The 14,793-nt window shown below is 45.0% G+C and overlaps 1 protein-coding gene across 3 annotated transcripts in view; it reads right to left on the bottom strand.

The window, feature by feature from the left end:
* Window positions 1-14,793, bottom strand: part of UBR2 (ubiquitin protein ligase E3 component n-recognin 2) — a 1,248,744-nt gene that overhangs the window by 1,117,820 nt on the left and 116,131 nt on the right. For all 3 annotated transcript variants that reach the window (XM_069233963.1, XM_069233965.1, XM_069233964.1), the window contains exons 8-9: window positions 12,550-12,670; window positions 7,828-7,935 (exon numbers count right to left, since the gene is read on the bottom strand). In XM_069233963.1, the coding sequence (XP_069090064.1) occupies window positions 7,828-7,935; window positions 12,550-12,670 (229 nt within the window). The remainder of the gene's footprint in view (window positions 1-7,827; window positions 7,936-12,549; window positions 12,671-14,793) is intronic.

The raw sequence follows: 14,793 nt of genomic DNA, 5'->3' as shown, positions 1-14,793 counted from the left end.
AGTCAGATTGCTGTTGGCCAGAGAGGGTGTCTGAATAGATCACTCCATCAACTGAGCCATCTTTAGGGTCTGTGGAGAGGAGATCAGGGAGAGGTTCACTCTCAGCTTCCTGGTCCTCATCTGTTACCATCAACAGATTCACATCTGCCCTATCATGGAAGAGCTTGAGGCGGTTCACATGGATCACCCTCTTGGGGGTCCTGCTAGTTCCTAGGTCTACCAGGTAGGTGACCTGACTCTTCTTTTCTAGCACAGGGTAAGGGCCACTCCATCTGTCCTGGAGTGCCCTGGGAGCCACAGGCTCCAGAACCCTGACTTTCTGCCCTGGCTGAAATTCAACCATAGCAGCCTTTTGGTCATATCAAAACTTCTGGAGCTGTTGGCTGGCCTCAAGGTTTTTATTTGCCTTTTCCATATATTCTGCCATCCTTGAACGTAGGCCTAGTACATAGTCCACTATAGCTTGCTTAGGCTCATGAAGAGGTCTCTCCCAGCCTTCTTTCACAAGAGCTAGTGGTCCCCTTACAGGATGGCCAAACAGAAGTTCAAAGGGGGAAAACCCTACTCCCTTCTGAGGCACCTCTCTGTAGGCTAAAAGCAGACATGGCAAGAGGACATCCCATCTCCTTTTGGGTTTTTCAGGGAGCCCCATGATCATGCCTTTCAATGTCTTGTTAAACCTTTCAACAAGACCATTGGTTTGTGGATGGTATGGTGTGGTGAATTTGTAAGTCACCCCACACTCATTCCACATATGTTTCAGGTATGCTGACATAAAGTTGGTACCTCTGTCAGACACCACCTCCTTCGGAAATCCCACTCAGGTAAAAATACCAATGAGTTCTTTGGCTACTGCAGGGGCAGTAGTCGACCTAAGGGGAATTGCTTCAGGGTATCTAGTAGCATGATCCACTACTACTAGTATGTATTGGTTCCCTGAGGCTGTGGGAGGTTCAAGTGGACCCACTATGTCCACACCCACTCTTTCAAAGGGGACACCCACCACTGGAAGTGGAATGAGGGGGGCTTTTGGGTGTCCACCTGTCTTACCACTGGCTTGACAGGTGGCACAGGAGACACAAAACTCCTTGACCTTCTAAGACATGTTGGGCCAATAGAAGTGGTTGACTAACCTCTCCCACGTCTTGGTCTGTCCCAAATGCCCAGCAAGAGGAATATCATGAGCTAAGGTCAGAATGAACTCCCTAAACTCCTGAGGCACTACAACTCTCCTAGTGGCACCAGGTTTGGGATCTCTTGCCTCAGTGTAAAGGAGCCCATCTTCCCAATAGACTCTATGTGTTCCTGTAATTTTTCCTTTGGACTCTTCAGCAGCTTGCTGCCTCAGGCCTTCAAGAGAGGGACAGGTTTCTTGCCCCTTACACAACTGTTCACTTAAGGGTCCCCCTGGGCCTAGGAGCTCAACCCCAGTACAGGCTTTGTTACTAGCCACAGAGTGACAAAGGCACTCTCCCCATGTGGCCAGCAACATGTCTGGTGTGTGGCAGGCTGCTAAAAACAGTCAACCTACACGGGTAGTCGGTTAAGGTTTCAGGGGGCACCTCTAAGGTGCCCTTTGGGGTGTATGTTATAATAAAATGTACACTGGCATCAGTGTGCATTTATTGTGCTGAGAAGTTTGATACCAAACTTCACAGTTTTCAGTGTAGCCATTATGGTGCTGTGGAGTTCGTGCATGACAAACTCCCAGACCATATACTCTTATGGCTACCCTCCACTTACAATGTCTAAGGTTTTGCTTAGACACTGTAGGGGCATAGTTCTCATGCACTTATGCCCTCACCTATGGTATAGTGCACCCTGCCTTAGGGCTGTAAGGCCTGCTAGAGGGGTGACTTATCTATACTTCATAGGCAGTGTGAGGTTGGCATGGCACCCTGAGGGGAGAGCCATGTCGACTTAGTCGTTTTATCCCCACTAGCACACCCAAGCTGGCAAGCAGTGTGTCTGTGCTGAGTGAGGGGCCCCCAGGGTGGCATAAGATATGCTGCAGCCCTTAGAGACTTTCCCTGGCATCAGGGCCCTTGGTACCAGGGGTACCAGTTACAAGGGACTTACTTGGATGCCAGGGTGTGCCAATTGTGGGAACAAAGGTACAGGTTAGGGAAAGAACACTGGTGCTGGGGCCTGGTTGGCAGGCCTCAGCACACTTTCAAATCATAACTTGGCATCAGCAAAGGCAAAAAGTCAGGGGGTAACCATGCCAAGGAGGCATTTCCTTACAGTGGGTCGGACCGCCCAAAAATGAGGTGCATGGCCTCGTAAAATTCCTTAAGTTAGGCAGGGGTGGCTCTGGCTCCTAGAAAGTCGGGGAAGCGCGGAGCCGACCCAGAGGAAGGCTCCGTTGACGGAGGCCTAAAGCATCAACGCTCTTTCTGTGTCGTATCATCCAATCAACGGGGTGAATTCAAAGAACGATTGTCCTTTGGCTTCTACTTGTGACGATGGGTGGTGGTGACTTTGCGGCCGGTCTTGAGATCTTCCTCTTAAACGAGACTGTGAGCACCGTGGAGTCGAGTGTCGGGCCGCCATGAGCTTTAGCGACCGCTCCCTCAAAGTTTTCAGGTTCATGGCCCGACACTCTGAGCACGACTTTGGGTCGTCATCGCGCGCCAGGCACCAAAGACACACGAGGTGCACATCAGTCACCAACATAGCTCAGTGACAGGAGTCGCAGGACTTGAATCTGGCCTTGCGGGACATCCCTCGATGCATCCACGAATTCGTCAATAATTTCGACAAACGTGTCGATGTAGTAAAAAAATGACTGAGGTAGCTCTCTCCAGATCTGCGCGTAGGCTGGCGCAGAAAGAAAATAACTGATGTCAGCGCGCCAGGTGGCGCCTATATACGACCGCAACGTCATCACGGCAAGCACGATGCCAACAGCACCCGCGGAGTCAACCAACACCACCTGACGGCGCTCAGAGGTACTGCTCGAAGAAAAATCTCTAGATCCAGTCTGATGCCTGGGGAAATTCAAAGGTAAGGAATCTGCAACTAGAAGTCACTATGAGATAGGGATAACGCTGAGACATTAAGTGCCTTGATGTCTCTTATTATTGCAAAGTGGAAAGCTAGTCTACACTGATGTAGGACCCAAGATTAACAGGTTTATGAACACTGCAGCTGTCCACAAAGCACAACTGAGTGTGGGAGAACTATTTGACATATTATAGTCCTGAAATATCCAAAGATACCTCTCTGTAATATTTTTACTTTGTCCCACTAATTTCACATTGTGTTCTGATAGTAGCATTGCTGTATCAGGGGAATACTTGCTCTAAGGTATGTTATTAAACATTAACATTCAATGATTATGTCAATGGAGGCTTGGCGAATGGGTAGCTGCTTGGTGGCGGGTGATTTATATCCCAATGGTGAGTTTATTTCCTTTCAGGAGGCGCGAGATACATTTGGATTGAGGGCTGGACAGTTCTTACAATATGCCAAGATTGAGAGTGTGGCCCAGGAGGTCTGGTCTGGGTTCCCGGTGGCACCTGTGGTGTCAAAGATGTTGAATGGGTTAATAAATTGGGGAGAGGATTCCCACCTGGTTACTCTGTTTTACAGTGCGCTGCGTGGGGACAGTGTGGGGTTCGAGTGTGTGGCGCATAGGGCTTGGGATCGAGAGTTGGAGAACCCCTTAGAAGACGGGGACTGGAGTCTGGCACTGTCTCTTGTCCGCACGGTTTCCTGTAATCATAGATTTAAGATTTTTGTTCACCGTGTGTCCATCACGCCTGTTCGTCTTAATAAGATGGATACGACGAGGGAGACAGGATGCCCTCAGTGTGGGGAATCAGGTGCCTCCTTTATCCATTTGGCCTGGGGCTGTAAGGAGGTGCAGCAGTTTTGGTGGGTGGTGGTTCGGAAACTGGAACGGTTTACCAGTCTGGGACTTGAGGCGACTCCATTGACTTGCCTACTGGGTATTATACAGCGACCACAGGGTAGGTGCGTTCCATACAGATTTGCGCAGCTTGTACTGGTGTTGGCTAAGCGAAGAGTGGCTTTGGGCTGGAAGGGAACACGGAGCCCTTCCACTTCTCACTGGTCCCGTGATGTCTCGGAGTGCCTGGGGGCTGAGGAACAAAACATGAAATTGACAAACAGGGAAGAAGGGGCACTGGAAGACTTAACGGCCTCGAGTACACTGTTAGAGCACTTCATGGGGACCTAAGACTCGAGCTCTGACTGTAGCTCGGATGAGGATCCTTGACTGAAGGATGTTATGCTGGGCATATAGCTGACGACCAATTGTGGTACTAGTGTATTGCTGTTATGATGAGGTATGAACGATTTGGTTCCATAAAAGGTCCTTACGGAAGGGGAGGGGAGAGGTACTGCTTGTCTGATGGATATGATCCATGTTTTTGTTTACAGGTATCATCAACCTCCGCTCATGACAACATTGGATATTCTGATTTCACGTATGACAATGCACTGCTTGTTTGTTTGTTTTTTATCTTTATTCGTTGATATAAACTCAATAAAACAGAGTTTAAAAAAAACATTCAATGATATACTGCTCCTGCAAAAAAAAAAAAAGGTACAAAAAAATAGGATTGGACTGAGAAGGAGTGGATTGACCCTTCTGGGGACTCTGGTGGAAGCTAGCCTTGGCTGCTGAGGCTCTGCTGGAATCCAGTACATCTCTGGATGAAAAGAAGACGCTTAAATCTGGGGTCAAGCTCCGCAGCCTGAGGTGAAGTATGATAAGGCCCTGCTTCAATTTTAAAATGGACATTTTTAACTTAGCATTTCTTTTCTGATGGCGACCTTTTTCATGGCTTTTCACTCATGCGATAATGTACTGAGAATTCACTATACATGTAGCTTATTTCTTCAAATCGTCGATGCCATCCTGTCTGTACACTCCGTCCAAGGCTAAGCACACAGAACACGATGCCTTAAGTATTCTGATTGTCTGTGGCAACAGCTCCTCAGAGACATATCAAAGCATCAAGCCTGTATCTCTTACACAGTGTGACAGGAACAGTGCTTGTATTATAAAAACTGTCTAGGGCGCCAAATTCTGCAAGGTGGAGCACTTCGGCAAGTAATATCCTGGAACGAGGAACACCATACCCGAGATGAAGCTGGGCTGACTCTGATGCTGATTCTCACCTCTATCCAGCACAGGACAATAGCCTGCACTACCCCAGACCTGCTTCATGGCTTTCCAATACATCTTACCCAGGCATGGGTGGTCGGGCTCTTCCAATTGATCTAGCAGAAGGTAGTACCACTATGCTTTAACAATGTAGATAGTAACAGATTGTAGTATACCAACATAACTATGGCTGAACTATTTCTCTTATTATTATTTTATTTTTATTTTTTACAATTTTCGTAATGCTGGTTACCAGGCTTTGTCTTGTTTGCCTAATAATCGCATCTCATGTTTTTTTTTTTTTTTTTTTACACAAGAATACGATTGTTGCAATAAATGTTTGAAACAGCATTTCCGCATCTTTCTTGTGTCTCATCTTTGGTAAGCAGTGTGACAACAAAAGGGTAGATCTGTTTCCACGATTTCCTTGGGAATCTGAGTAGTCATGTTCGAGGTTGCAAAAACCATCCAGTACCCTGATGTGTTTAGGGGTTCAGATGGGGCACTATGAGCTAGCTAGAAATAGTGTCAACATTTCATAATGGTATGCGTGCACTGAGTCCCTATATGCTAATGTTTATGTTGACCAGATACAGAGTCCTACTTGATTCGTAGGAACTGTATAACAGGCCAATCTCGCGAGGATGGGAGCCTCAGAGTTTTCAGAGGTTAACTCCAGGTGGACGAGGGGTTCAGCTTCAGTTTCAGCTCCAATCTTGGCTTTGGTGGCTCCAAAGAAAGGCTCTGTGACCTTTAGCCAAGGCGGCTCAAAGAAGGTTGTTGATGGCGTCTTGACTTCACAGGTTTGGAGCCTGAAAAAAGCAGTGAGCCAGAGGACTTCTTTTTGGCTGGTTCGGGGTTCGATGTCAGACTCTCCCAGGAGGCGTGCTCTGCCTCAGAGTAGCCTGTTTCTGAGAGAGTAGGGTAGTACTCAAGTGAAGGAAAGTACCCTCTTTTAGACACAGTTACCCCCGCTTTTTGCCTGCTGTCAGTGTGTTTTGACTGTGTTCCCTTGGATCCTGCTAACCAGGACCCCATAGCCCAGTGACTGTGCTCTCTCCCTCTAAATGTGGTTGCTTAGGACTTAGCACACCCCACAACTGGCATACTGGTGACCCCATGTAAGCCTCTAGTATATGGTACTTAGGTACCCAGGGGATATGGGCGCCGAGGGTTCCCAATGGGCTGCAGCATGTATTGTGCCACTGATAGGAGCCCACTTAAAATGTGTCTGCAGGCCTGCCACTGCAGTCTGCGTGAAAAGGTGCATCCACCCTTTCACTACAGGTTACTATGTCAGGTCACTGTACATCACCCCTATGGTAGGCCCTCCAAGCCCAGAGGGCAGGGTGCCGGTACCTGTGAGTGAGGGCACCCCTGCAAACTCCAGCTCCAGTACATTGGACTTTGTAAGTGCAGGGAAACCATTTTACCTGTGTACTGGCCACAGGGCACTACCCAAGATTGACAGTATTGGTTGAATGATTCCATGCACTCTGGGGTCGCCTTAGATGAACCCCAGCATTGCTCCTACTAGTCTTCTATGTTTTTTCGGGGCTGGCTGCGCTGCTGCCACTCTTCAGACAGGTTTCTGCCCTCCTGCTGCTTGACCAGCTCAGGCAGAGGAAGGCAGAACAAAGGAGTGGGAGGTAACACCCTCTCCCTTGGAAATAGGTGTTACATGGCTTGGGAGGGGTAGCCTCCCCAAGCCACCGGTATGCTTTGAAGGGCACATTTGGTGCCCTCCTTGCATAAAAAGATTTGCACCTGTCCAGGGACCCCTGGTCCCTGCTCTGGCGCGAAACTGGATAATGGAAAGGGGAGTGACCACTTCTCTGTCCAACACCACCCTAAGGGAGGTGCCCAGAGCTGCTCCCCGTGGCCACTTGATTCTGCCATCTTGAATGCGAGGTGGCCAGGTCAGGCAGGGGAAGCCACAACCCCCTCCTGGTAGGTGGTCACCATGCTATGTGACCAATCCCCCTTCCTGGGCTATTTAAAGTCTAACTCTTGGGTGGGTCCTCAGATTCAACATGCAAGATTCCAGCAGGACTCCTCTGCATCGTTAACTTTATCTTATGGCCACCCGGACTACACAACTGAACCTTCCAGGAACAGACAATCTGCAACTCCAGAAAGGACTCCACTTTGCAACATTGCTTCTCTGTCCCCTTCCAGCAACTGCAACTTTTCCCTGACTGTGCATCCTCTGAGGTTGACGAGTCTTTAGCCTGCACAAGAAACAAGAAGGAATCTCCCTTGGAGTGAAGGAGTCACTCCCACACCAGCAGAGCGAGGAAAACAGCTTTGAAAAGAAAAAAGGAGCAGCACGCTGAGAGTTTCCTGTTAGATGGACTCGACGTACTAAGTTTGACCCATCTGAGTCTGTGAAAACTTGGAGTTCTGACCTAAATGGCCAGTTAGGATCAAACAATCAGGTGGACAGACTGCATACAGTTTATGGATGATTCAGTGTTGTGCCATAGAATACTGAACACTAATGTTATAATATTGACTACCAAGGATTCCAAGCATGACAAAGAGGAATATTCAAGCATATAAATCTGTTAAAGATCCATTGTTGGAGATCAGAATGTTAATCAGTTGAATATTTTGCTTTCAGTTCATTAGTAAGGTGCTACTATGATCTAAACAAAATATTTTAGTTCAAGGATCCAATGAAACATCACCTTTCCACAGCTTGGAGTCACACAACATCAGCCTGTCCACAAGTGAAGAATTTTCTCCATCAGGTCCTTCTTGCAAACCAACTTGACACAATATTCGCCTTAGACCATCTATTAAGCATAACCAAATGGAAAAACATTTTACAAAAACGTAACTAGTAATATTAAAACATATCATATATAATACATCAAAGTCTGCAATCCTTTTGTATCCCCAATATAAAAAAATGTGTCTTAGTAGAGCTGTGACATCTGAAGTCACCTATGATAGGGAAATGACATAGCTGCTTAACCGTAATAGCTTATTATAGTTGAGTTGTGACACCAAAATGCCTGCTACCAGAGCCAGTAGCCAAGGTGAAAGGCATGTCACAGTATAATTATAGCTGCAGTTTAAGCAAAGAAAAAGAGGGTTGGCTTTTTATTCTTCTTACCTGTTTTTTCTTAAATTAATAGTGATCACGAAGAATAGGAACTTTTTAGCAATATGTCTATTTTTTTGCACACTTTAAGTCATTATAGGAAAGGCAGAATCTTGCAACATGTTTCTACATATTCTGAGCTGGAGCATTCCCTATTTAAAATTTGACATGTGTGAATTCATTTTAATTTCTTTTTTTGCACCAAAATACGAAATGCTTTTGGTGGGTTCACTTTCACTGCTTTTATTTGTCATGTCTGTAATCATAACAATAATATTTCTTTCACAAGAAAGGGGAATATACCAACGATTTGAGTTATTTGTGGGAAGGGCGAACATCTGACCATATGTTATAAAGAGTAAAATACACTCTTCAGGACATCAAAAGGATGTAAGTTACTTTGGAGTTCCATGACCTAATAGCAATTTAGCCAGTATACGATCCTCTACAGTTTAATGGAATTCCTGCAGTTTGTAGGAAGGGTGACAATAAGACTAATATAACACATAAAATGCCATCTGCAGTACACTAAAAGGGTACTGCAAGTTACCTGGGAGTGACATGACAACAGAGTAACTCTACCTTTGGCTTTGTCCCGCTATATGGTTAGAAAACTCCCATGAACGGTAATACCATTACAATGTACAGCAGAGGCTACTTTAGCCCATATGTAATATGCAGGAGCCTGAAATCTCAGTATAAAAATCCATCTCTAATTTTCTTTTTACAGTGGAAATGTGACATCTCTAGTCGCCTGTAAGAAGGAAACAACCTAGATGCTTAACTATAATACGTTATTAAGATTGAGTTGTGAAACCAAAGAATGGTGCCACAGCCAACAGCCAACTTGGAAGGCAGGTCACAGAACATAGTCATACCTTCAGTTTAAACGACAAAAATGAGTGCTGACCTTTCATTCTTCTGATCTCTTTTCCTAAAGTGAACAGTAAAATCCTAACATGAAACCTAAGGAAACAACTAAGGCTGACTAAATAGCCAGGTTTTGAGCATTTTTCTTAAAGTTGTCATTTTAGGCTGACTTCTAAGGTGACCAAGCATGAAGTTCCACAGATGAGCAGTAAAATGGGTGAAACTTCTGCCACCCCATGAAGTTTTGAAGATACTAGGAGTAGCTAGCAAATTGGCCATGGAGGATATAAGAGACCGTGTTGGAACATACCAAACAATTTTGTTTTTCAAAGCAACTGAATTAACTGATTGAAGAAGTTGGCGGGCGACACAGAAGATTTTAAAAGCCACTCTTTTATAGAATGGAAGCCAGTGGAGATCTTCCCTGGCTTTGGATACCGACTCATGTTTTTTTATTTTTTTTAGCAAGGGAACTGCTGCAACAGCTTAGCAGGACATGGGCCGGTAGAGGAGCCCGATTTAGTGAGATCTAAAAGCTCTGCCATCCGTTCTGGTGAGAGCTCTCCAGGGGCGTAAAACCTAACTCTAAAACCCTTGTATTGCCAAAAGACAAATTAGTGGATTTACACTGATCTAGATCTACAGTAACGTCACTGGGAACCTCCTTAGGGAGGACCTCTCCTAATTCAGTATAAACTGATTCAAACTTGGTCTTGAACAAGGAGGCTAAGCTGTCGCTGTCACAGCGATCCTGGGAGGGAGATACTAACCGATCTGTAGGTGCCATTACTAATTGCGGTTTGGAAAAGCTCACAGGACACATTTTCGGCTTTGTGAATTCTGCCAGCAAAATATGCAGTTTTTTCAACCTTAATAAGCTCCTTATATTCGTGAATTAATTTTTTATACCTAGCTCTCAGATCATGTGAGCAGGAGGCTCTCCACACTCTTTCCTGCCTTCTACACTTTGTCTTCAACTCCCTAAGCTTTGTTGAGAAACATGGGGCTGTAGGACAAGCTCTGAGAGGCTTTAATTTAATCAAAGGAACCCCTTTATCTATCACTGTGTGTAACCAGTCATTACAGACAGCTACTAATTTGTTGGCCCCATTGGCCCAGATGGATGAGGGAATCGCCAAAGATGATGTTAGAACAAATAAATTTGCCTTCCCCGTCCACGCACAACTATGGGCTGCAGCTTTGTGGGGGCTATAGGTTTAGACCATGGCAAGGAAAAAATTTAAGTGAAGGGCCCTGTGATCTGACCAGGTAACTTATTGACAAGTTACTAAATCGAGGCAGACGAAATTAGTAAAAATGCAGTCAAGTGTATGTCCGTCAGAGTGAGTTAGAACACTTACCAACTGTTTAAGGCCGAAGGACTGAAAGAAGCCACAGAAAGCGGTGTTATCCTTGTTACCGAGATCCTTTCTAGATGAAAATTAAAGTCGCCTAAAACAGTGAGATTAAACAGCTCAGCAGTGCCTTCCAAAAATGTGGCAAGTGACTAAAGGAAAACTATTTTAGGACCAGGGGGTCTGTGAAGCAATAGTATGTGAAGAGAAATATTAGGGCTAGCTTTACAGCAGAGAAGCAGCTTCTCAGTCTGCAACAACAATGGGTTTAGTAGCCATTCTCAAGGTTTCTTTATAAATCATGGCTAAACCATCGCCCCACTTCTCCTGCCTGTCAAATCTAATAATAATATATCTAGGTGGTACAGCCTCTACTAAATCAGGGTCTGAGAACTTATCAGCCCAAGTCTGAGTAGTGAAAACTGTCAGGGCCAGTCGAGTCAACGTAGGTAAAGAATTCATATTTTTATGTTTTATAAGCAAATGTTTATAAGAATACTTTCTATCCTGCCAGGGCGTGAGCTTACAACCAGTGTTTGGGCCTTAGAAAGCATGTAAGCGTGGGCCAAAGGATTAGGTAAAATAACATGGTGACAGGTAACTGGGTGGTTACACCAGACGTGCATGAAGTGTACTTTTGTGTGCCAGTTCAGCAGTCCCACAGACATTACATGCAGTTCAAGGTAATCCAGAAGCATTTTCAGTTTGCAGTGCTCCCCTTCAGCCTCACTAACGCTCCACAAGAAAGAGATGGTGGTATGGAATCCAATACCTCTACCTCAATGACTAACTGTTGAAGACGGGTTCAACAGTGTCAGTCATAGACCACCACCTGACATCTTTAGTGTTCTCGATCAATAAACTTAAGTCACACCCAACCGCTTCATAAAATTGTCCTTTTATTGGTGCTCTTCTGGATATAATGCAGTTCTGGGCATTCCTTCCTTGCAATGAGCCCAGGACATTCAGGCCTGATGTTTCAAGCCTCGGGCACGGATTTTGGTGAGAGAAGCTTTGAGGCCTGCTGGCCATGTGCATCCTGCTTATCTATGTTGCTAGGTGGCATATACAGGCTCTGCATTCAGATCTGAAGCCGCAGAGCGCCCCACACCAAGGAAACCTGTTGGATGTGATCCTAGTTTCACAAAGGACTGCAAAAGATCTGCAGTGTTATCAGCTTGACTGCAACCTGACTAGAAACAGACCTCCCTTTCTTTCCCTCCAGAGCTGAGTGTGACGGATGCATTGCAGCTGGGCTAGGGACATCACCTCACAGATGTGGAGAACAGAGGACCCAGGTATCAGGTAGACACCGGGCTCCACATAGCCATGGCTAAATCATTTCACCACAGTCGGGGAATTTTTTCCACACTGGAGTTCCCAAAAATGCTCTCTTTAGGAGGTGCATTCAAGCTGGAGTTGAGCACGGGACTCCTGTACACCTTTTACCTTTGTCAAATACTTAAGGCCATGTGAATTGCCACAGTACTAAACTGTGAAAGTTCCCCATCTATAAATGATGCTTCTCTATCATTCAATAGTGTTGTTTTTGTAGTGAAACATACACAAATAGTGGCCTTTCCCTTCTTATAAGAACTAGGAATGCTGTCTTTCACTTATTTTTTATTCTTTTAGTTTGAATGAAAATTGCACTTCATTTGCGCTTTTTTTCTGGAGGAAATAAACTGCCAATAGTACAAGAAATCTGTAATTGTAATATTTTGAGGTCACAGATGGTTACTGAAGATGACTGTACAACCTTTTTACATTTTATATACATGATTTTGTTTAGTGCGTTTTTAATATCATCTTGCTGCTTAAATAAAAATATTAAAATGCTATTTAGAATTGTAGGATCTGTTCCATTGTAATCTACAATAATACCGTACAAGGAAAACACACAAGCTTTACAAAGATATTTAGAATTTTGAAAGTTACTTATACTTTACAGACTTTACATGTCTTACTGACAGTCTACGCATGACATAAAAATTGACAAGTTACCAGAAGTAAGAATGTGCCTTGATGGAAGTTATTCTAAAATTTGGTTGATCAACAAAAACGTCTAATTTTCTTACCCGAATAGCTGATACTGTGACCAAGCCATGTTAGAACTTTCAAACCAAAGCTTTGGTGAGCAACAACAGATGAATGCATGACCTGCACTTTTAATGGCTTTGACTGACGGCTGGTATTTCTCTGGAGGAAGAAAATGCTTCATTAAACACAATTCCATATAGAAATGCCGATGTGTACACTTAAAATTTATATTTTTATGAGAAACTGAAGTGACAATTATTAAATTCATGTATTCTTTACATATTATATGCCTTAACCACCTCCCATTATGTACTTAAACAGGGAAAATATTTCTATGCCCACAAGATTAACATGTAAGGGGGAATTGGCACAAAATGGAGTTACTAGCTTAGAAAAAGAACTTTGGAGGTAAGACCATTTATATACCAATCTAACTGAAAAAGTAAACTAATGTTTAGATCATCACCTTTAGAGGCTCACTGGAGAATGAACTGAAGGAGCAGAGTGGAGGTGGATAGGGGATTTACCTAAGGGAAATTATATTTTCATAGGTTAAGCTTACTAAGAGAGAAAACAACTTATTTTTCTAAAAAGTAAAAAAATATTATTTTCCTTAGAGAATGTATAAAGCAAATAATATTTAGAAAGAGGCCATTACTGCCTTAATGTGCATAGTTTGTTTCAGCATAAAATTACCTTGCTCAACATTGCAACCTCACTTTTAAGCTTAGGCATGAGACATGCTTTAGCCTTCTTGCCAGCCTCAAGTAATAAAAACAAAGTCACAAATAAAAATATATATGTGTTTATACGCTTACTTTGGGCAAGCCCTCTTCACCCACTACTGAGCTCAACTACATTCAACTTTTTGCTTCCAACCACCACAAGACAACGTAAGGGGAATTTGATCAGCGCACTTCAACCACTGCCTCTCTTGCACTGTGAGAGATGTCATTTTGCCTGATCAAATATACATATTTGCCTTAAAGGAAGCAGCAGCTGTGGTGTACAGATACTCAACTTTGCCAATTATTTTCTCTTTGCATTCTTAATCCTTTTATATTAATAAATTTTTTCAGTCATTGTAAGGAAATGCCTCCTTGGCATGGTTGCCCCCTGACTTTTTGCCTTTGCTGATGCTATGTTTACAATTGAAAGTGTGCTGAGGCCTGCTAACCAGGCCCCAGCACCAGTGTTCTTTCCCTAACCTGTACTTTTGTATCCACAATTGGCAGACCCTGGCATCCAGATAAGTCCCTTGTAACTGGTACTTCTAGTACCAAGGGCCCTGATGCCACGGAAGGTCTCTAAGGGCTGCAGCATGTCTTATGCCACCCTGGAGACCTCTCACTCAGCACAGACACACTGCTTGCCAGCTTGTGTGTGCTAGTGAGGACAAAACGAGTAAGTCGACATGGCACTCCCCTCAGGGTGCCATGCCAGCCTCTCACTGCCTATGCAGTATAGGTAAGACACCCCTCTAGCAGGCCTTACAGCCCTAAGGCAGGGTGCACTATACCATAGGTGAGGGTACCAGTGCATGAGCATGGTACCCCTACAGTGTCTAAACAAAACCTTAGACATTGTAAGTGCAGGGTAGCCATAAGAGTATATGGTCTGGGAGTCTGTCAAACACGAACTCCACAGCACCATAATGGCTACACTGAAAACTGGGAAGTTTGGTATCAAACTTCTCAGCACAATAAATGCACACTGATGCCAGTGTACATTTTATTGCAAAATACACCCCAGAGGGCACCTTAGAGGTGCCCCCTGAAACTTAACCGACTGTCTGTGTAGGCTGACTAGTTCCAGCAGCCTGCCACACCAGAGACATGTTGCTGGCCCCATGGGGAGAGTGCCTTTGTCACTCTGAGGCCAGTAACAAAGCCTGCACTGGGTGGAGATGCTAACACCTCCCCCAGGCAGGAGCTGTGACACCTGGCGGTGAGCCTCAAAGGCTCACCCCTTTGTCACAGCCCAGCAGGGCACTCCAGCTTAGTGGAGTTGCCCGCCCCCTCCGGCCACGGCCCCCACTTTTGGCGGCAAGGCTGGAGGGAACAAAGAAAGCAACAAGGAGGAGTCACTGGCCAGTCAGGACAGCCCCTAAGGTGTCCTGAGCTGAGGTGACTCTAACTTTTAGAAATCCTCCATCTTGCAGATGGAGGATTCCCCCAATAGGGTTAGGATTGTGACCCCCTCCCCTTGGAAGGAGGCACAAAGAGGGTGTACCCACCCTCAGGGCTAGTAGCCATTGGCTACTAACCCCCCAGACCTAAACA

The sequence above is a fragment of the Pleurodeles waltl genome, chromosome 5 (assembly GCF_031143425.1).
Source record: "Pleurodeles waltl isolate 20211129_DDA chromosome 5, aPleWal1.hap1.20221129, whole genome shotgun sequence".
Classification (NCBI taxonomy): Eukaryota; Metazoa; Chordata; class Amphibia; order Caudata; family Salamandridae; genus Pleurodeles; species Pleurodeles waltl.
The sequence above is the reverse complement of the archived record's forward strand: the minus strand, read 5'-3'. Positions and strand labels throughout refer to the sequence as shown.